This window comes from Corella eumyota, chromosome 7, assembly GCF_963082875.1.
Source record: "Corella eumyota chromosome 7, kaCorEumy4.1, whole genome shotgun sequence".
NCBI classification, from domain to species: Eukaryota; Metazoa; Chordata; class Ascidiacea; order Phlebobranchia; family Corellidae; genus Corella; species Corella eumyota.
Window position 1 is genome coordinate 6234259 of NC_137496.1, and position 22759 is coordinate 6257017.

The window sequence follows — 22759 nt, forward strand, 5'->3', positions numbered from 1 at the left end:
ATATTATAAATTTTGCATCAGTCTACCCAATGCCAAAAACAAAACAAATCACCATCTCCAACATAATCTTAAGATACGCCCTTAAAAATCAAAATCAATTACAGCTGGAAACCCTGGCACTTACTCGAACTAACGGGGGCTACAATTTCCCCAATATAAGGCTTTACTCGGACCTTTTCTTTCTCAAACCAATATTCTCCCACTTTAATTTTCGTAAAAACAGTACTCCTCCATCTCCGCAAGACTTAACAATCGAATATAATATCGGACTCCTCCTCTCCAAAACGTATGAAATGCCTTACCTAAATTCGATTCCACACGCCGACATACTTACACCACTTTATAAACACTACATCGACATCATTAACAATTACAAATTAACCCCAAAGCACCTCCAATTAAACTCAATCTCAAAACTTTACAAAACCCTGAACAACCAACCTAAACAAGACAACACCACTGTATGGCCGAACATACACAATAACATTCTCTCAAACAACCTAAAAACTATAAATTATAAAATTACTCAAAATGTACTTTCCACCAGATCAACTTTCTTACCCAATCTCCTAGACAATAATTCAAACTGCCCTCTCTGCAATACAAACGCATATGAAACGTCAATCCACTTACTCCACAAATGCAACAAAATTTCTCCCCTGCTCACTTATACCAACAACATTTTTACAAAACTCACTGGACATGACCATAACATATTTCAAAATTCCGACCATATGAACTTAAGCCCACCTTCAACAATTTCAATAGTAAACCTAGACCAATACGTACTACTAATATCAACACTCCACCATAAAATTTGGCAATACAGGAATAAAATAGTCTATGAAAAACATACCTTCTCACAAAAAAAATTAATCGCTTCCTATATTCAATCCATACAATCCAGACTCCACTTTGAAACAAATAAGCCATACCCGATATACATTAGCCAAATAGCCGAATTAGTACAAGTAATACAGACAACAGAACACCACTACCACACAGCAATAACCTAAAAATTAACGTACATAACACTGCCAAAATAAACCTATTTTCTCCTTACTAATCCTTTCAATGTTTTCAATTTTTTACTTTAACTATATGCATGTAAACGCCGTGAACATTTACTATTGTTATTTTGAACTTTAATGTATTTCTCCATTTTCATCACCCGTACTCCTTGTTATTTTCCTTTTTGTTTTTTTTGTTATGAATTACGCGCAATATTCTTTATTTGTATCACCCTTATGTAATGCAAATAAACAAAAAATACAACATGACAGCCCAACAGACGAAGAAAAGCAGCATATAATTAGATCGCGAAGTTCTGCCCGATTTTTGTCTGTCAGTCTTAGTTCAGTGAAAGTTAACAAAGAGTTCTACAGAATCTTTGGATTACTACTTAATTTCTGAAAAAAAACAAGCACCACAAATAGGAGTATATTTTTCTGAAGACCCCTCAACCCAGATTATACATCCCCACTGCCAAAATGGCGAAAAGAAACAGAAATGCTGCGAAAAACAACCAAGCAGTAGCAGATACCCTAAACACTTCACCGCTTAACCCAACTCCAACCCATACTCCAACTAGGCCTGTAATACCACCAAGAACAAAACATTCTCAAAAAACCTACGACAACCAAACCCAATACCACTACATCAACAATGAAACCCCTCCCCCAAAAAATAATGAAGAAAACTATCCTTCAACATCAAAAACCGCCAACAATCAACCAACTTACGCCCAAATTACAACAAAACCTTCAACCGTTCCAAACCAAAACCAATTCGTCTGTGACCACGAAACAGATGTGTTGATAAAATTCACTGAAATGAGACCTCGAAATTGGCTTATCAACGAAATTAAAAACCTAAAATTTGAACCCACACATCTTGAAAGTCTATTCTGCAAATTCAACGGCCTAGCTATTATCACAATGAACAACAGGCAAAATGCTAAAAAACTGGAAGCCAATGTCAACAACTTAATTGATAATAAAACGTGGCAAAATGTCAGCTACTGCAAGCTCCTGGAAACAGGACTTCGTACCCATAACGGTGCAAGATATACCAGGCCGATACACAGATGAACCGATTATAGAAATTTTTTTACAAACTTACAATCTGCCAGTTACAAAGGTGCATAGACAACGAGACCCAAACGGTATCCTTACAGGAAAACGTTTCTTTTATGTAAACGGTGACCTCCTAAAGCAAGTAAAAATCCCTACATTTTTCAAAATTCAAGGCTACCACTTTCCAGTTTACTATTTTGGACAAAGAACCCCAAAAGTACCACAAAATGCAGACACCCAACAACAAGCATCGAATAAAGTCAACACACCACAACAAAAAATCGTGAAAGAAAACAACAACCAACCCGTAAAACCACACCAAGCTGAGCAATCAATGATCAGCAGTGGATCTTCTCAAGCCTCCGGACCGCCGCCTAAACGACCACTCTTTCACCATTCTACACCATCTCACCAACTATCAACATCAAAACTAACAACCATAGACTCTTGTGTATTTATAACCGACGAAGAAAGAAGAACCATAGAACAATACCATCATGAACATAATCTCACATTAGAATGTTCAACCTCATCCGACGATCAAGACTCCACCCCGGAAGGACCCCAAGCAAACCAAACGGTACCTTTTTAACATTTCTCGTAACCTTAAACTTTAATATAATGATTTTTCTAATTTATATTGCTTTCATTCGTTTTATGTATAATATGCTTAACACCTGGAACCCACAGTTAAAACCAACCCATAATCGCAAAAATCAAACCAACGCTAAATTTCACAACCAAAGGCACAAAATAAACCCAATTTTACACAACAACAAATTACCAAAACCTTACCTACCTACTTTCCATAAATCGAAAATAATCTTTTTTAAATACACACCTGGATGACGTCGATGTTAAAAATTACCTCCTTGAACTGCAACGGGCTTGGCGACCCCGTAAAACGCCAAGCCCTCTTTGCCAGCCTTTCTCAGACCCAAAATTCCATAATACTACTGCAGGAAACTCACTCCCACCACCATCTTGAACAGCTCTGGTCCAACGAATGGAAGGCTGGCAAATCCTTTTTCTCCTCCTCCCCCACATCTACCATCGCTCGTGGGGGCGTTGCAATTCTAATAAACACAAATAATTTAATAGCCAAAAACGTTAATCTTACTCCAGACGGCCGCACAATAAGTATCGATATAGATACGTATACCCACACCTTTCACATAGTCAACATTTATGCACCTTGCTCCGGTCATTACAAAAACTTGACTGAAAATACCAACTATTTTAACTCTATCTTTCACCTGGTTTCATCGCAATACCCCACAATTGTAGCTGGTGATTTTAATAACATTGAAAACTTCAAACTCGATCTCAACCCACCAATTATCAACAAAACTAACAATCATTCGTTCTTTCGATTTTGCGAAACCCTTTCTATAGCTGATGCATTAAGGAAACTCCAACCAAAAATAAAACAATATACGTATACCAGTTTAACCAGTCAATCAAGAATAGATAGAATATATACATCAAACCAAATTAAAACAATATCCCACAACATAATACCATGCTGCCTTTCCGACCATGATTTTGTCACAGCAGATCTAACTCTCAGCTCAGCACAAAAAACAAACAAGGGCCAAGGCACTTGGCGAAATAACATCAAAATCTATCTGGACCCATCTTTTACACATTACATATCACATACCATACCACACCTGAACGACAACACAACAGAAATAACAAATACGTGGACTAAAATTAAGAGTTTTATAAAAAATGCCAATATCAAATTCGCCAAAAAGCACTCAAATAATTTTACCGATATGAGAAATAAACTAGAACTACAACTTGAAGAGGCAAAATTAAACTTACAAGGAAATCTAAATCAACAATTGACCCAGAAATATTTCAACCTTAAAAAACAACTGTACAATTTACACAGATCTCATACCAAAAACAAAATTCTGCAAACAATACTTTCCACAACATATACCAACGCCCCGGACAGCTACATATATTCCCTTTTGAAATCAAAAACCGAGCCCACGGAAATCCTCGAACTATACGACGACCATCTTCTGCCCGTTACAAAAACCCGTGAACTCCTAGACATAACTTTCAACTACTATAAAAATATTTACAAGCCACCAACTTTAGTAAACACCCACCCCTTTTTCAACCAACAATTTCCACAATTAACAACAGACCAATCAGATCTCTTAACCAAGCCGATAACAAAAGCAGAAATTCTGACAACAATTAAAAGCCTTACTAAAAACAAAGCCCCAGGCCCTGATGGTCTTTCTAACGAATTGTTTATCTCCCAACAGGAAGCCTTGCTTCCACCTCTGCTAAAACTGTTCAACCATTTTCTTGAAACTGGATTAATCCCAGCAAATTTCAAAACTGGAAAAATTACCCTTATTCACAAAAAAAGCTCCAAATCTGAGATAAAAAATTACCGCCCCATCTCTTTACTAAATTCAGACCTTAAATTGTTTAACAAAATATTAGCCAACCGGATAAAACTCATAACACCATTTTTACTCAGTGGAACCCAATTTGCTCAACCAGGCCTCTCAGTTGTAGGTGCAAGCCTGCTACTGAGAGACATCTACCATAAATTGTCTTACAATAAAGTAACAGGCTACATGCTTTCACTCGACTTTGCCAAGGCTTTCGACTCCATCAGTCATTCTTTCCTGTCGCAAGCTCCACAACACTTCAATTTTCCTCAAAAATTCATTAAACTAATCGACACTTTACACTCAGACATTTTCTCCACTATATACATAAATAAACATCCAACATCCCCCGTCCCGATTCGAAACGGTGTCAGACAAGGATGTCCCCTAAGCCTACACTTGTTTACTCTTGCTCTAGAACCGCTACTCCTGTACATGCAACATCAACAAGATGTCATCGGAGTACGACTTACAAGCCGACATACCATCAAAACGGTCGCGTATGCCGACGACATAACCCTGACCCTTACCACCCCCCGGTCCATCCACGCTGCCCTATCAACTCTTCAACTTTTCTCAAATGCCTCCGGACTGAAACTCAATCACGAAAAAACCAAAGCACTGCTTATCAACCCACCCACTGCTGTAATAAACCTACCTCAAAATATCACTTGGACTAATTCTGTAATAACTCCACTTAACATCCCAATTGGAAAACCTAAATTTATAACGCAACATTGGAACCACATATGCCAAAAGATATCCGACGAAGAAAAATGTCTAAGAAAAATATTTTCGACACTAGACCACAAAGCTGTACTTTCCAAAACAAAGCTCCTGCCACATATTATAAATTTTGCATCAGTCTACCCAATGCCAAAAACAAAACAAATCACCATCTCCAACATAATCTTAAGATACGCCCTTAAAAATCAAAATCAATTACAGCTGGAAACCCTGGCACTTACTCGAACTAACGGGGGCTACAATTTCCCCAATATAAGGCTTTACTCGGACCTTTTCTTTCTCAAACCAATATTCTCCCACTTTAATTTTCGTAAAAACAGTACTCCTCCATCTCCGCAAGACTTAACAATCGAATATAATATCGGACTCCTCCTCTCCAAAACGTATGAAATGCCTTACCTAAATTCGATTCCACACGCCGACATACTTACACCACTTTATAAACACTACATCGACATCATTAACAATTACAAATTAACCCCAAAGCACCTCCAATTAAACTCAATCTCAAAACTTTACAAAACCCTGAACAACCAACCTAAACAAGACAACACCACTGTATGGCCGAACATACACAATAACATTCTCTCAAACAACCTAAAAACTATAAATTATAAAATTACTCAAAATGTACTTTCCACCAGATCAACTTTCTTACCCAATCTCCTAGACAATAATTCAAACTGCCCTCTCTGCAATACAAACGCATATGAAACGTCAATCCACTTACTCCACAAATGCAACAAAATTTCTCCCCTGCTCACTTATACCAACAACATTTTTACAAAACTCACTGGACATGACCATAACATATTTCAAAATTCCGACCATATGAACTTAAGCCCACCTTCAACAATTTCAATAGTAAACCTAGACCAATACGTACTACTAATATCAACACTCCACCATAAAATTTGGCAATACAGGAATAAAATAGTCTATGAAAAACATACCTTCTCACAAAAAAAATTAATCGCTTCCTATATTCAATCCATACAATCCAGACTCCACTTTGAAACAAATAAGCCATACCCGATATACATTAGCCAAATAGCCGAATTAGTACAAGTAATACAGACAACAGAACACCACTACCACACAGCAATAACCTAAAAATTAACGTACATAACACTGCCAAAATAAACCTATTTTCTCCTTACTAATCCTTTCAATGTTTTCAATTTTTTACTTTAACTATATGCATGTAAACGCCGTGAACATTTACTATTGTTATTTTGAACTTTAATGTATTTCTCCATTTTCATCACCCGTACTCCTTGTTATTTTCCTTTTTGTTTTTTTTGTTATGAATTACGCGCAATATTCTTTATTTGTATCACCCTTATGTAATGCAAATAAACAAAAAATACAACATGACAGCCCAACAGACGAAGAAAAGCAGCATATAATTAGATCGCGAAGTTCTGCCCGATTTTTGTCTGTCAGTCTTAGTTCAGTGAAAGTTAACAAAGAGTTCTACAGAATCTTTGGATTACTACTTAATTTCTGAAAAAAAACAAGCACCACAAATAGGAGTATATTTTTCTGAAGACCCCTCAACCCAGATTATACATCCCCACTGCCAAAATGGCGAAAAGAAACAGAAATGCTGCGAAAAACAACCAAGCAGTAGCAGATACCCTAAACACTTCACCGCTTAACCCAACTCCAACCCATACTCCAACTAGGCCTGTAATACCACCAAGAACAAAACATTCTCAAAAAACCTACGACAACCAAACCCAATACCACTACATCAACAATGAAACCCCTCCCCCAAAAAATAATGAAGAAAACTATCCTTCAACATCAAAAACCGCCAACAATCAACCAACTTACGCCCAAATTACAACAAAACCTTCAACCGTTCCAAACCAAAACCAATTCGTCTGTGACCACGAAACAGATGTGTTGATAAAATTCACTGAAATGAGACCTCGAAATTGGCTTATCAACGAAATTAAAAACCTAAAATTTGAACCCACACATCTTGAAAGTCTATTCTGCAAATTCAACGGCCTAGCTATTATCACAATGAACAACAGGCAAAATGCTAAAAAACTGGAAGCCAATGTCAACAACTTAATTGATAATAAAACGTGGCAAAATGTCAGCTACTGCAAGCTCCTGGAAACAGGACTTCGTACCCATAACGGTGCAAGATATACCAGGCCGATACACAGATGAACCGATTATAGAAATTTTTTTACAAACTTACAATCTGCCAGTTACAAAGGTGCATAGACAACGAGACCCAAACGGTATCCTTACAGGAAAACGTTTCTTTTATGTAAACGGTGACCTCCTAAAGCAAGTAAAAATCCCTACATTTTTCAAAATTCAAGGCTACCACTTTCCAGTTTACTATTTTGGACAAAGAACCCCAAAAGTACCACAAAATGCAGACACCCAACAACAAGCATCGAATAAAGTCAACACACCACAACAAAAAATCGTGAAAGAAAACAACAACCAACCCGTAAAACCACACCAAGCTGAGCAATCAATGATCAGCAGTGGATCTTCTCAAGCCTCCGGACCGCCGCCTAAACGACCACTCTTTCACCATTCTACACCATCTCACCAACTATCAACATCAAAACTAACAACCATAGACTCTTGTGTATTTATAACCGACGAAGAAAGAAGAACCATAGAACAATACCATCATGAACATAATCTCACATTAGAATGTTCAACCTCATCCGACGATCAAGACTCCACCCCGGAAGGACCCCAAGCAAACCAAACGGTACCTTTTTAACATTTCTCGTAACCTTAAACTTTAATATAATGATTTTTCTAATTTATATTGCTTTCATTCGTTTTATGTATAATATGCTTAACACCTGGAACCCACAGTTAAAACCAACCCATAATCGCAAAAATCAAACCAACGCTAAATTTCACAACCAAAGGCACAAAATAAACCCAATTTTACACAACAACAAATTACCAAAACCTTACCTACCTACTTTCCATAAATCGAAAATAATCTTTTTTAAATACACACCTGGATGACGTCGATGTTAAAAATTACCTCCTTGAACTGCAACGGGCTTGGCGACCCCGTAAAACGCCAAGCCCTCTTTGCCAGCCTTTCTCAGACCCAAAATTCCATAATACTACTGCAGGAAACTCACTCCCACCACCATCTTGAACAGCTCTGGTCCAACGAATGGAAGGCTGGCAAATCCTTTTTCTCCTCCTCCCCCACATCTACCATCGCTCGTGGGGGCGTTGCAATTCTAATAAACACAAATAATTTAATAGCCAAAAACGTTAATCTTACTCCAGACGGCCGCACAATAAGTATCGATATAGATACGTATACCCACACCTTTCACATAGTCAACATTTATGCACCTTGCTCCGGTCATTACAAAAACTTGACTGAAAATACCAACTATTTTAACTCTATCTTTCACCTGGTTTCATCGCAATACCCCACAATTGTAGCTGGTGATTTTAATAACATTGAAAACTTCAAACTCGATCTCAACCCACCAATTATCAACAAAACTAACAATCATTCGTTCTTTCGATTTTGCGAAACCCTTTCTATAGCTGATGCATTAAGGAAACTCCAACCAAAAATAAAACAATATACGTATACCAGTTTAACCAGTCAATCAAGAATAGATAGAATATATACATCAAACCAAATTAAAACAATATCCCACAACATAATACCATGCTGCCTTTCCGACCATGATTTTGTCACAGCAGATCTAACTCTCAGCTCAGCACAAAAAACAAACAAGGGCCAAGGCACTTGGCGAAATAACATCAAAATCTATCTGGACCCATCTTTTACACATTACATATCACATACCATACCACACCTGAACGACAACACAACAGAAATAACAAATACGTGGACTAAAATTAAGAGTTTTATAAAAAATGCCAATATCAAATTCGCCAAAAAGCACTCAAATAATTTTACCGATATGAGAAATAAACTAGAACTACAACTTGAAGAGGCAAAATTAAACTTACAAGGAAATCTAAATCAACAATTGACCCAGAAATATTTCAACCTTAAAAAACAACTGTACAATTTACACAGATCTCATACCAAAAACAAAATTCTGCAAACAATACTTTCCACAACATATACCAACGCCCCGGACAGCTACATATATTCCCTTTTGAAATCAAAAACCGAGCCCACGGAAATCCTCGAACTATACGACGACCATCTTCTGCCCGTTACAAAAACCCGTGAACTCCTAGACATAACTTTCAACTACTATAAAAATATTTACAAGCCACCAACTTTAGTTAACACCCACCCCTTTTTTAACCAACAATTTCCACAATTAACAACAGACCAATCAGATCTCTTAACCAAGCCGATAACAAAAGCAGAAATTCTGACAACAATTAAAAGCCTTACTAAAAACAAAGCCCCAGGCCCTGATGGTCTTTCTAACGAATTGTTTATCTCCCAACAGGAAGCCTTGCTTCCACCTCTGCTAAAACTGTTCAACCATTTTCTTGAAACTGGATTAATCCCAGCAAATTTCAAAACTGGAAAAATTACCCTTATTCACAAAAAAAGCTCCAAATCTGAGATAAAAAATTACCGCCCCATCTCTTTACTAAATTCAGACCTTAAATTGTTTAACAAAATATTAGCCAACCGGATAAAACTCATAACACCATTTTTACTCAGTGGAACCCAATTTGCTCAACCAGGCCTCTCAGTTGTAGGTGCAAGCCTGCTACTGAGAGACATCTACCATAAATTGTCTTACAATAAAGTAACAGGCTACATGCTTTCACTCGACTTTGCCAAGGCTTTCGACTCCATCAGTCATTCTTTCCTGTCGCAAACTCTACAACACTTCAATTTTCCTCAAAAATTCATTAAACTAATCGACACTTTACACTCAGACATTTTCTCCACTATATACATAAATAAACATCCAACATCCCCCGTCCCGATTCGAAACGGTGTCAGACAAGGATGTCCCCTAAGCCTACACTTGTTTACTCTTGCTCTAGAACCGCTACTCCTGTACATGCAACATCAACAAGATGTCATCGGAGTACGACTTACAAGCCGACATACCATCAAAACGGTCGCGTATGCCGACGACATAACCCTGACCCTTACCACCCCCCGGTCCATCCACGCTGCCCTATCAACTCTTCAACTTTTCTCAAATGCCTCCGGACTGAAACTCAATCACGAAAAAACCAAAGCACTGCTTATCAACCCACCCACTGCTGTAATAAACCTACCTCAAAATATCACTTGGACTAATTCTGTAATAACTCCACTTAACATCCCAATTGGAAAACCTAAATTTATAACGCAACATTGGAACCACATATGCCAAAAGATATCCGACGAAGAAAAATGTCTAAGAAAAATATTTTCGACACTAGACCACAAAGCTGTACTTTCCAAAACAAAGCTCCTGCCACATATTATAAATTTTGCATCAGTCTACCCAATGCCAAAAACAAAACAAATCACCATCTCCAACATAATCTTAAGATACGCCCTTAAAAATCAAAATCAATTACAGCTGGAAACCCTGGCACTTACTCGAACTAACGGGGGCTACAATTTCCCCAATATAAGGCTTTACTCGGACCTTTTCTTTCTCAAACCAATATTCTCCCACTTTAATTTTCGTAAAAACAGTACTCCTCCATCTCCGCAAGACTTAACAATCGAATATAATATCGGACTCCTCCTCTCCAAAACGTATGAAATGCCTTACCTAAATTCGATTCCACACGCCGACATACTTACACCACTTTATAAACACTACATCGACATCATTAACAATTACAAATTAACCCCAAAGCACCTCCAATTAAACTCAATCTCAAAACTTTACAAAACCCTGAACAACCAACCTAAACAAGACAACACCACTGTATGGCCGAACATACACAATAACATTCTCTCAAACAACCTAAAAACTATAAATTATAAAATTACTCAAAATGTACTTTCCACCAGATCAACTTTCTTACCCAATCTCCTAGACAATAATTCAAACTGCCCTCTCTGCAATACAAACGCATATGAAACGTCAATCCACTTACTCCACAAATGCAACAAAATTTCTCCCCTGCTCACTTATACCAACAACATTTTTACAAAACTCACTGGACATGACCATAACATATTTCAAAATTCCGACCATATGAACTTAAGCCCACCTTCAACAATTTCAATAGTAAACCTAGACCAATACGTACTACTAATATCAACACTCCACCATAAAATTTGGCAATACAGGAATAAAATAGTCTATGAAAAACATACCTTCTCACAAAAAAAATTAATCGCTTCCTATATTCAATCCATACAATCCAGACTCCACTTTGAAACAAATAAGCCATACCCGATATACATTAGCCAAATAGCCGAATTAGTACAAGTAATACAGACAACAGAACACCACTACCACACAGCAATAACCTAAAAATTAACGTACATAACACTGCCAAAATAAACCTATTTTCTCCTTACTAATCCTTTCAATGTTTTCAATTTTTTACTTTAACTATATGCATGTAAACGCCGTGAACATTTACTATTGTTATTTTGAACTTTAATGTATTTCTCCATTTTCATCACCCGTACTCCTTGTTATTTTCCTTTTTGTTTTTTTTGTTATGAATTACGCGCAATATTCTTTATTTGTATCACCCTTATGTAATGCAAATAAACAAAAAATACAACATGACAGCCCAACAGCAACAGCAACAGTCCGCCGGCAAAGCCAAGAAGACGCCGAAGGCCGCGCCGCCGGCGCACCCCACCTACCGGGTCATGGTCGCCGCCGCCGTGGCCGCGACCAAGAACAAACGCGGCACGTCTCGCCAGGCCATCGTCAGCTACATACGGAGCAACTACGACGTAAAGGACGGCACGGCCAGCCGCAACGTCACCGCCGCCGTCAAGCGAATGACCGCCGACAAGACTCTCGCGCAGACCAAGGGCACGGGCGCGTCCGGCTCTTTCAAGCTTCCCGTCGCCGAGAAGAAGAAGAAGCCCGCCGCCGCCGCCGCTAAAAAGCCGGCCGCCGCCGCAGCAGCGAAGAAGAAGAAGCCCGCGGCCGGCCAGAAGAAGACCGGCACGCCGTCCAAAAACAAGCGGGAGACGGCCAAGAAGTCGGCGCCCGCCGCCTCGAAGAAGGCCACGCCGAAAAAGGCAGCCAAGAAGCCCGCCGCGAAAAAGGCCACGACGGCGGCCAAGAAGCTCGCGGCCGCCAAGCCGAAGCCGAAGAAGCCCGCCGTGAAGAAGGTCGCCGCGAAAAAGTCGACGACGGCGAAAAAGGCCAGCAAGAAGTAGCCGGCGCGGCGTTGCGCCCGTCTGGCGCGCCCTCACACAACGGCTCTTTTCAGGGCCACCCGTTGTTTCAGTCGAGAGAGATTCCCGGGGTCGGGGTAATTACGAAGCCGGCAGGTGGCCGGGCGGCGTCGCTCGCGATCGACCGCCCTTCGACGTTCGGCGCCCCGCGGCGAAGCACGAAACGAGCGGGGTGCGCGCGCTGCACGCCGATTGGTCGCGGCGGTGAAAATGCGCCAAAGCGCGCTTTCGCGTTTCGCTCGCGTCCGACTCGGCCCGTATAAAGGCGCGCGCCGGCCGAAGTCGAGCACATTCTTCAGCGGACAGCGAAGCAGCAACAACAACTCACTCACTTATCAGCAACATGTCAGGACGAGGCAAAGGCGGAAAAGGCTTGGGAAAGGGGGGCGCGAAACGACATCGCAAGGTTCTGCGCGACAACATCCAGGGTATCACGAAGCCCGCGATCAGGCGTCTCGCTCGACGGGGCGGCGTCAAACGAATCTCCGGCCTTATCTACGAAGAGACTCGCGGCGTGCTCAAGGTCTTTCTCGAGAACGTGATTCGCGACGCGGTCACCTACACCGAACATGCAAAACGGAAGACCGTAACCGCGCTCGACGTCGTCTACGCTTTGAAGCGCCAAGGGCGAACGCTGTACGGCTTCGGCGGTTAGGCGGCGGGCCACGCAGGCGACAGCAACACAATCGGCCCTTTTCAGGGCCACCCGTTTAACGCAAGAGAGAGTTACTTAGACCGGCACGCCGGGCGATGTTTTTTTCGCCGCCGAATCGACTCGCCTTCCCGGCCTCGCTCGGCGCCGTTTCATTGGCGCTCAGCGGAGCGCGCTCATTGGCCGCGCGCCGGCGCGCCAATTCTTCGACCAACGGCAAGCGACGCAGTGGCAGTATAAAAGGCGCTTCGAACCGAGCGACGACATCAGTTTCAGTGGAACGTCGTCGCAGTAAACAAGCAGACCAAGCAAAAAGCAAAGAAATGGCAAGAACCAAGCAGACAGCTCGAAAGTCGACAGGAGGCAAGGCGCCTCGCAAGCAGCTCGCCACCAAGGCCGCCCGCAAAAGTGCGCCGGCCACGGGCGGCGTCAAGAAGCCCCACCGTTATCGACCGGGGACAGTCGCGCTGCGCGAGATCAGGCGTTACCAGAAGTCGACCGAGCTGCTCATTCGCAAGCTGCCCTTCCAGCGACTCGTGCGCGAAATCGCGCAGGACTTCAAGACCGACCTCCGCTTTCAGGGCAGCGCCGTGATGGCCCTGCAGGAGGCCAGCGAAGCTTACCTCGTCGGTCTGTTCGAGGACACCAACTTGTGCGCGATCCACGCCAAGCGCGTGACCATCATGCCGAAAGACATCCAGCTGGCCAGGCGAATTCGAGGCGAGAGGGCCTAGGCGAACGCAGCAGCGTGCCGCACCACACAAACGGCTCTTTTCAGAGCCACCCGTTCAACAAGAAAGAGTTCCGAGTAACGTCGGCCGGCGCCGCGCGATTGGCCGACCGGCCGTGCGACGTTCTTTTGCCGCCGAAGCGACCCGCGCTCTCGGCCTCGTTTCGAGAAAGCTAGCCGGTCGGGCAAAAGAGGGAAACCCCCCACTGGCTGCGACAGGCAAGAGAGAAAGAGGCGCGCCGATCGGCCAGCGCGACGTTCTTTTGCCGCCGAAGCGACTCGCGCTCTCGGCCTCGTTTCGAGAAAGCTAGCAGGTCGCGAAAAAAGAGGGAAACCCCCCACTGGCTGCGACACAGCGAGGAGCGGCGGTTGGTTCGCGCACGTGTGTTTGCCGAAAATTGGCAACGAGGGCGCGGCGCAAAATGACGACGAAAACATTCGAAGTCCGGGCATCTCTCTGCAATTCTGTTCGGGTGGCTCTGAAAAGAGCCGTTTCGAGTTTTTTCGTTCGCGCCGTCGTCGTTGCTCAGGCCTTCTTCGAGGTCTTTTTGGGCAAAAGCACGGCCTGGATGTTGGGCAGCACGCCGCCCTGAGCGATCGTGACGCCGCCGAGCAGCTTGTTGAGTTCCTCGTCGTTGCGAATGGCCAGCTGCAAGTGGCGCGGGATGATTCGGGTTTTCTTGTTGTCTCGCGCGGCGTTGCCGGCCAATTCCAACACCTCGGCGCTCAAGTACTCGAGCACGGCGGCCATGTAGACAGGCGCGCCGGCGCCGACGCGCTCCGAGTAGTGACCCTGGCGGAGAAGTCGATGCACGCGGCCGACGGGGAACTGCAGGCCCGCGCGCGACGAGCGGCTCTTCGGCTTTGCCTTCGCTTTGCCTCCGGCGTTTCCTTTACCTCGTCCTGACATGTTGATTCGTAGTTGCGGTTGGTGCTTCAAAGTAAGACTGTGAGGCCGTCGCCGCTCGAGTCGCTTTATATATGCTGCAGTTTTGCGCGCGCCGACCGGTCGTCGACCAATCGCGCGGCGCGCGCCGCAACTCGCTCGACTGCGATTGGTGCCCGTTTCGATGGCCAATTTGCATAAGGGAAAGCCCCCCGTTGTTTCGTATGCGCTGCAGTTAGCGCGCGCGTCGACCAATCGCGTGGCGAGCGCCGCAACTCGCTAGACTGCGATTGGCGCCCGTTTCGATGGCCAATTTGCATAAGGGAAAGCCCCCCGTGGCGAAGGCGGCGGAACGCCGATTGGCCGTTGCCGAGTCGCTCGAACGGCTCGCGCGCCTGCGATTGGCCGGCGCTTCGAGTGCTCATTTGCATAGCGGCGGCTTTAAAAGCGAGCGCGCCGACCAGCCGCCACACTCAGCTCGCAAACCCACCACAACCGCGACAACACGATGGCAGCATCAAAAGGCACGAAGAAGGCAGTCAAGAAGGCCGCGCCGGCCGAAAACAAAAAGAAGCGACGCGCCCGCCGAAAGGAGAGCTTCAGCATCTACATTTACAAGGTGCTCAAGCAGGTGCACCCCGACACCGGCATCTCCAGCAAGGCGATGAGCATCATGAACTCGTTCGTGAACGACATCTTCGAGCGAATCGCGTCCGAGGGCTCGCGCCTGGCAACCTACAACAAGCGGCACACGATCAGCAGCCGCGAAATCCAGACCGCCGTGCGACTGCTCTTGCCCGGCGAACTGGCCAAGCACGCCGTGTCGGAGGGCACCAAGGCCGTGACCAAATACACCAGCTCGAAGTAGTTTTTCGACGACGACGAAAAAAAAAACAGCGAAACGGCTCTTTTCAGAGCCACCCCTCGTGCTCGAAAGAGAAAAGCCACCACGCCCGTTCGCGGGCCCCATCGAAAAACACGTTTATTAATATTTTTATTATCAGACAAAGTTGTTGTTGTTGTTGTTCGCTCGTTCGCAAATAGCGGCGAGAAGATCGAAATTTCGCTCGGGCCCCGGTCGCTCGAGTGCTTTCGGCGGCCGCGCGAGCTCGCAAAACGACGGGACGGCTACGCCCCACGACGGCCAGACCTGCGCCCTTGGGCGCGCCGCGGTTCCTGCGAGGCGCCAAGGCGACGAAAGGCGGCGGCGCGGGCCCGTCGCTCGCCGAACGGGCCGAACGAGGCGAGCAAACTCGCCAAAACGCGGCCCGGCAGCGTTTTGCCGAGGTTCGGCGACCGACCGCGAGCGAAGCTCGGCCACCACGCGCACGGCGACGCGACGGGGGGCTGCGGCGGCCGAAGACGCTCGTTTCGAGCCGCTGCCGAGCTCCGTCCGAGGTCGCGCGGCCGCGCCGCAGCAAGAAACGTGCTCGCGCCTTAGCACAGATTCGCCAGCAAAAGCCGCCGCCAGGCCGATCGCTCCGTTCGCGTCGTTTCGTTTCGGTTCGACAGCGAGCTATTTATAACGCGTCATAGCAGTGGCCGGGCTTTCATAGCGAAAAGCGAAATCGAACGAAGACCAACCAACATGACAGCCCAACAGACGAAGAAAAGCAGCATATAATTAGATCGCGAAGTTCTGCCCGATTTTTGTCTGTCAGTCTTAGTTCAGTGAAAGTTAACAAAGAGTTCTACAGAATCTTTGGATTACTACTTAATTTCTGAAAAAAAAACAAGCACCACAAATAGGAGTATATTTTTCTGAAGACCCCTCAACCCAGATTATACATCCCCACTGCCAAAATGGCGAAAAGAAACAGAAATGCTGCGAAAAACAACCAAGCAGTAGCAGATACCCTAAACACTTCACCGCTTAACCCAACTCCAACCCATACTCCAACTAGGCCTGTAATACCACCAAGAACAAAACATTCTCAAAAAACCTACGACAACCAAACCCAATACCACTACATCAACAATGAAACCCCTCCCCCAAAAAATAATGAAGAAAACTATCCTTCAACATCAAAAACCGCCAACAATCAACCAACTTACGCCCAAATTACAACAAAACCTTCAACCGTTCCAAACCAAAACCAATTCGTCTGTGACCACGAAACAGATGTGTTGATAAAATTCACTGAAATGAGACCTCGAAATTGGCTTATCAACGAAATTAAAAACCTAAAATTTGAACCCACACATCTTGAAAGTCTATTCTGCAAATTCAACGGCCTAGCTATTATCACAATGAACAACAGGCAAAATGCTAAAAAACTGGAAGCCAATGTCAACAACTTAATTGATAATAAAACGTGGCAAAATGTCAGCTACTGCAAGCTCTGGAAACAGGACTTCGTACCCATAACGGTGCAAGATATACCAGGCCGATACACAGATGAACCGATTATAGAAATTTTTTTACAAACTTACAATCTGCCAGTTACAAAGGTGCATAGACAACGAGACCCAAACGGTATCCTTACAGGAAAACGTTTCTTTTATGTAAACGGTGACCTCCTAAAGCAAGTAAAAATCCCTACATTTTTCAAAATTCAAGGCTACCACTTTCCAGTTTACTATTTTGGACAAAGAACCCCAAAAGTACCACAAAATGCAGACACCCAACAACAAGCATCGAATAAAGTCAACACACCACAACAAAAAATCGTGAAAGAAAACAACAACCAACCCGTAAAACCACACCAAGCTGAGCAATCAATGATCAGCAGTGGATCTTCTCAAGCCTCCGGACCGCCGCCTAAACGACCACTCTTTCACCATTCTACACCATCTCACCAACTATCAACATCAAAACTAACAACCATAGACTCTTGTGTATTTATAACCGACGAAGAAAGAAGAACCATAGAACAATACCATCATGAACATAATCTCACATTAGAATGTTCAACCTCATCCGACGATCAAGACTCCACCCCGGAAGCACCCCAAGCAAACCAAACGGTACCTTTTTAACATTTCTCGTAACCTTAAACTTTAATATAATGATTTTTCTAATTTATATTGCTTTCATTCGTTTTATGTATAATATGCTTAACACCTGGAACCCACAGTTAAAACCAACCCATAATCGCAAAAATCAAACCAACGCTAAATTTCACAACCAAAGGCACAAAATAAACCCAATTTTACACAACAACAAATTACCAAAACCTTACCTACCTACTTTCCATAAATCGAAAATAATCTTTTTTAAATACACACCTGGATGACGTCGATGTTAAAAATTACCTCCTTGAACTGCAACGGGCTTGGCGACCCCGTAAAACGCCAAGCCCTTTTTGCCAGCCTTTCTCAGACCCAAAATTCCATAATACTACTGCAGGAAACTCACTCCCACCACCATCTTGAACAGCTCTGGTCCAACGAATGGAAGGCTGGCAAATCCTTTTTCTCCTCCTCCCCCACATCTACCATCGCTCGTGGGGGCGTTGCAATTCTAATAAACACAAATAATTTAATAGCCAAAAACGTTAATCTTACTCCAGACGGCCGCACAATAAGTATCGATATAGATACGTATACCCACACCTTTCACATAGTCAACATTTATGCACCTTGCTCCGGTCATTACAAAAACTTGACTGAAAATACCAACTATTTTAACTCTATCTTTCACCTGGTTTCATCGCAATACCCCACAATTGTAGCTGGTGATTTTAATAACATTGAAAACTTCAAACTCGATCTCAACCCACCAATTATCAACAAAACTAACAATCATTCGTTCTTTCGATTTTGCGAAACCCTTTCTATAGCTGATGCATTAAGGAAACTCCAACCAAAAATAAAACAATATACGTATACCAGTTTAACCAGTCAATCAAGAATAGATAGAATATATACATCAAACCAAATTAAAACAATATCCCACAACATAATACCATGCTGCCTTTCCGACCATGATTTTGTCACAGCAGATCTAACTCTCAGCTCAGCACAAAAAACAAACAAGGGCCAAGGCACTTGGCGAAATAACATCAAAATCTATCTGGACCCATCTTTTACACATTACATATCACATACCATACCACACCTGAACGACAACACAACAGAAATAACAAATACGTGGACTAAAATTAAGAGTTTTATAAAAAATGCCAATATCAAATTCGCCAAAAAGCACTCAAATAATTTTACCGATATGAGAAATAAACTAGAACTACAACTTGAAGAGGCAAAATTAAACTTACAAGGAAATCTAAATCAACAATTGACCCAGAAATATTTCAACCTTAAAAAACAACTGTACAATTTACACAGATCTCATACCAAAAACAAAATTCTGCAAACAATACTTTCCACAACATATACCAACGCCCCGGACAGCTACATATATTCCCTTTTGAAATCAAAAACCGAGCCCACGGAAATCCTCGAACTATACGACGACCATCTTCTGCCCTTTACAAAAACCCGTGAACTCCTAGACATAACTTTCAACTACTATAAAAATATTTACAAGCCACCAACTTTAGTAAACACCCACCCCTTTTTCAACCAACAATTTCCACAATTAACAACAGACCAATCAGATCTCTTAACCAAGCCGATAACAAAAGCAGAAATTCTGACAACAATTAAAAGCCTTACTAAAAACAAAGCCCCAGGCCCTGATGGTCTTTCTAACGAATTGTTTATCTCCCAACAGGAAGCCTTGCTTCCACCTCTGCTAAAACTGTTCAACCATTTTCTTGAAACTGGATTAATCCCAGCAAATTTCAAAACTGGAAAAATTACCCTTATTCACAAAAAAAGCTCCAAATCTGAGATAAAAAATTACCGCCCCATCTCTTTACTAAATTCAGACCTTAAATTGTTTAACAAAATATTAGCCAACCGGATAAAACTCATAACACCATTTTTACTCAGTGGAACCCAATTTGCTCAACCAGGCCTCTCAGTTGTAGGTGCAAGCCTGCTACTGAGAGACATCTACCATAAATTGTCTTACAATAAAGTAACAGGCTACATGCTTTCACTCGACTTTGCCAAGGCTTTCGACTCCATCAGTCATTCTTTCCTGTCGCAAACTCTACAACACTTCAATTTTCCTCAAAAATTCATTAAACTAATCGACACTTTACACTCAGACATTTTCTCCACTATATACATAAATAAACATCCAACATCCCCCGTCCCGATTCGAAACGGTGTCAGACAAGGATGTCCCCTAAGCCTACACTTGTTTACTCTTGCTCTAGAACCGCTACTCCTGTACATGCAACATCAACAAGATGTCATCGGAGTACGACTTACAAGCCGACATACCATCAAAACGGTCGCGTATGCCGACGACATAACCCTGACCCTTACCACCCCCCGGTCCATCCACGCTGCCCTATCAACTCTTCAACTTTTTTCAAATGCCTCCGGACTGAAACTCAATCACGAAAAAACCAAAGCACTGCTTATCAACCCGCCCACTGCTGTAATAAACCTACCTCAAAATATCACTTGGACTAATTCTGTAATAACTCCACTTAACATCCCAATTGGAAAACCTAAATTTATAACGCAACATTGGAACCACATATGCCAAAAGATATCCGACGAAGAAAAATGTCTAAGAAAAATATTTTCGACACTAGACCACAAAGCTGTACTTTCCAAAACAAAGCTCCTGCCACATATTATAAATTTTGCATCAGTCTACCCAATGCCAAAAACAAAACAAATCACCATCTCCAACATAATCTTAAGATACGCCCTTAAAAATCAAAATCAATTACAGCTGAAAACCCTGGCACTTACTCGAACTAACGGGGGCTACAATTTCCCCAATATAAGGTTTTACTCGGACCTTTTCTTTCTCAAACCAATATTCTCCCACTTTAATTTTCGTAAAAACAGTACTCCTCCATCTCCGCAAGACTTAACAATCGAATATAATATCGGACTCCTCCTCTCCAAAACGTATGAAATGCCTTATCTAAATTCGATTCCACACGCCGACATACTTACACCACTTTATAAACACTACATCGACATCATTAACAATTACAAATTAACCCCAAAGCACCTCCAATTAAACTCAATCTCAAAACTTTACAAAACCCTGAACAACCAACCTAAACAAGACAACACCACTGTATGGCCGAACATACACAATAAAATTCTCTCAAACAACCTAAAAACTATAAATTATAAAATTACTCAAAATGTACTTTCCACCAGATCAACTTTCTTACCCAATCTCCTAGACAATAATTCAAACTGCCCTCTCTGCAATACAAACGCATATGAAACGTCAATCCACTTACTCCACAAATGCAACAAAATTTCTCCCCTTCTCACTTATACCAACAACATTTTTACAAAACTCACTGGACATGACCATAACATATTTCAAAATTCCGACCATATGAACTTAAGCCCACCTTCAACAATTTCAATAGTAAACCTAGACCAATACGTACTACTAATATCAACACTCCACCATAAAATTTGGCAATACAGGAATAAAATAGTCTATGAAAAACATACCTTCTCACAAAAAAAATTAATCGCTTCCTATATTCAATCCATACAATCCAGACTCCACTTTGAAACAAATAAGCCATACCCGATATACACTAGCCAAATAGCCGAATTAGTACAAGTAATACAGACAACAGAACACCACTACCACACAGCAATAACCTAAAAATTAACGTACATAACACTGCCAAAATAAACCTATTTTCTCCTTACTAATCCTTTCAATGTTTTCAATTTTTTCACTTTAACTATATGCATGTAAACGCCGTGAACATTTACTATTGTTATTTTGAACTTTAATGTATTTCTTCATTTTCATCACCCGTACTCCTTGTTATTTTCCTTTTTGTTTTTTTGTTATGAATTACGCGCAATATTCTTTATTTGTATCACCCTTATGTAATGCAAATAAACAAAAAATACAACATGACAGCCCAACAGACGAAGAAAAGCAGCATATAATTAGATCGCGAAGTTCTGCCCGATTTTTGTCTGTCAGTCTTAGTTCAGTGAAAGTTAACAAAGAGTTCTACAGAATCTTTGGATTACTACTTAATTTCTGAAAAAAAAACAAGCACCACAAATAGGAGTATATTTTTCTGAAGACCCCTCAACCCAGATTATACATCCCCACTGCCAAAATGGCGAAAAGAAACAGAAATGCTGCGAAAAACAACCAAGCAGTAGCAGATACCCTAAACACTTCACCGCTTAACCCAACTCCAACCCATACTCCAACTAGGCCTGTAATACCACCAAGAACAAAACATTCTCAAAAAACCTACGACAACCAAACCCAATACCACTACATCAACAATGAAACCCCTCCCCCAAAAAATAATGAAGAAAACTATCCTTCAACATCAAAAACCGCCAACAATCAACCAACTTACGCCCAAATTACAACAAAACCTTCAACCGTTCCAAACCAAAACCAATTCGTCTGTGACCACGAAACAGATGTGTTGATAAAATTCACTGAAATGAGACCTCGAAATTGGCTTATCAACGAAATTAAAAACCTAAAATTTGAACCCACACATCTTGAAAGTCTATTCTGCAAATTCAACGGCCTAGCTATTATCACAATGAACAACAGGCAAAATGCTAAAAAACTGGAAGCCAATGTCAACAACTTAATTGATAATAAAACGTGGCAAAATGTCAGCTACTGCAAGCTCTGGAAACAGGACTTCGTACCCATAACGGTGCAAGATATACCAGGCCGATACACAGATGAACCGATTATAGAAATTTTTTTACAAACTTACAATCTGCCAGTTACAAAGGTGCATAGACAACGAGACCCAAACGGTATCCTTACAGGAAAACGTTTCTTTTATGTAAACGGTGACCTCCTAAAGCAAGTAAAAATCCCTACATTTTTCAAAATTCAA

General features: G+C 42.3%; 4 protein-coding genes across 4 annotated transcripts; 3 read left to right on the plus strand and 1 right to left on the minus strand.

Moving 5' to 3' along the window:
• Positions 1-12933: 12933 nt before the first annotated feature.
• On the plus strand, positions 12934-13245 carry LOC145759347 (histone H4). Its single transcript, XM_082573154.1, has one exon. It carries the CDS (start codon positions 12934-12936, stop codon positions 13243-13245), a length of 312 nt encoding a protein of 103 aa, XP_082429280.1.
• A 320-nt stretch (positions 13246-13565) lies between these two features.
• LOC145759344 (histone H3) lies at positions 13566-13976 on the plus strand. The gene has a single exon (XM_082573152.1). The coding sequence runs from the start codon at positions 13566-13568 to the stop codon at positions 13974-13976; it is 411 nt and encodes a 136-aa protein (XP_082429278.1).
• Positions 13977-14498: 522 nt separating this feature from the next.
• On the minus strand, positions 14499-14882 carry LOC145760493 (histone H2A). The gene has a single exon (XM_082574395.1). It carries the CDS (start codon positions 14880-14882, stop codon positions 14499-14501), a length of 384 nt encoding a protein of 127 aa, XP_082430521.1.
• A 484-nt stretch (positions 14883-15366) lies between these two features.
• LOC145759345 (histone H2B.1-like) lies at positions 15367-15726 on the plus strand. Its single transcript, XM_082573153.1, has one exon. It carries the CDS (start codon positions 15367-15369, stop codon positions 15724-15726), a length of 360 nt encoding a protein of 119 aa, XP_082429279.1.
• Positions 15727-22759: the final 7033 nt, after the last annotated feature.

Bases quoted from the DNA above. Each gene is read 5' to 3' on its own strand.
- LOC145759347 (XM_082573154.1), top strand. From the start codon at position 12,934: ATGTCAGGACGAGGCAAAGGCGGAAAAGGCTTGGGAAAGGGGGGCGCG.
- LOC145759344 (XM_082573152.1), top strand. From the start codon at position 13,566: ATGGCAAGAACCAAGCAGACAGCTCGAAAGTCGACAGGAGGCAAGGCG.
- LOC145759345 (XM_082573153.1), top strand. From the start codon at position 15,367: ATGGCAGCATCAAAAGGCACGAAGAAGGCAGTCAAGAAGGCCGCGCCG.
- LOC145760493 (XM_082574395.1), bottom strand. From the start codon at position 14,882: ATGTCAGGACGAGGTAAAGGAAACGCCGGAGGCAAAGCGAAGGCAAAG.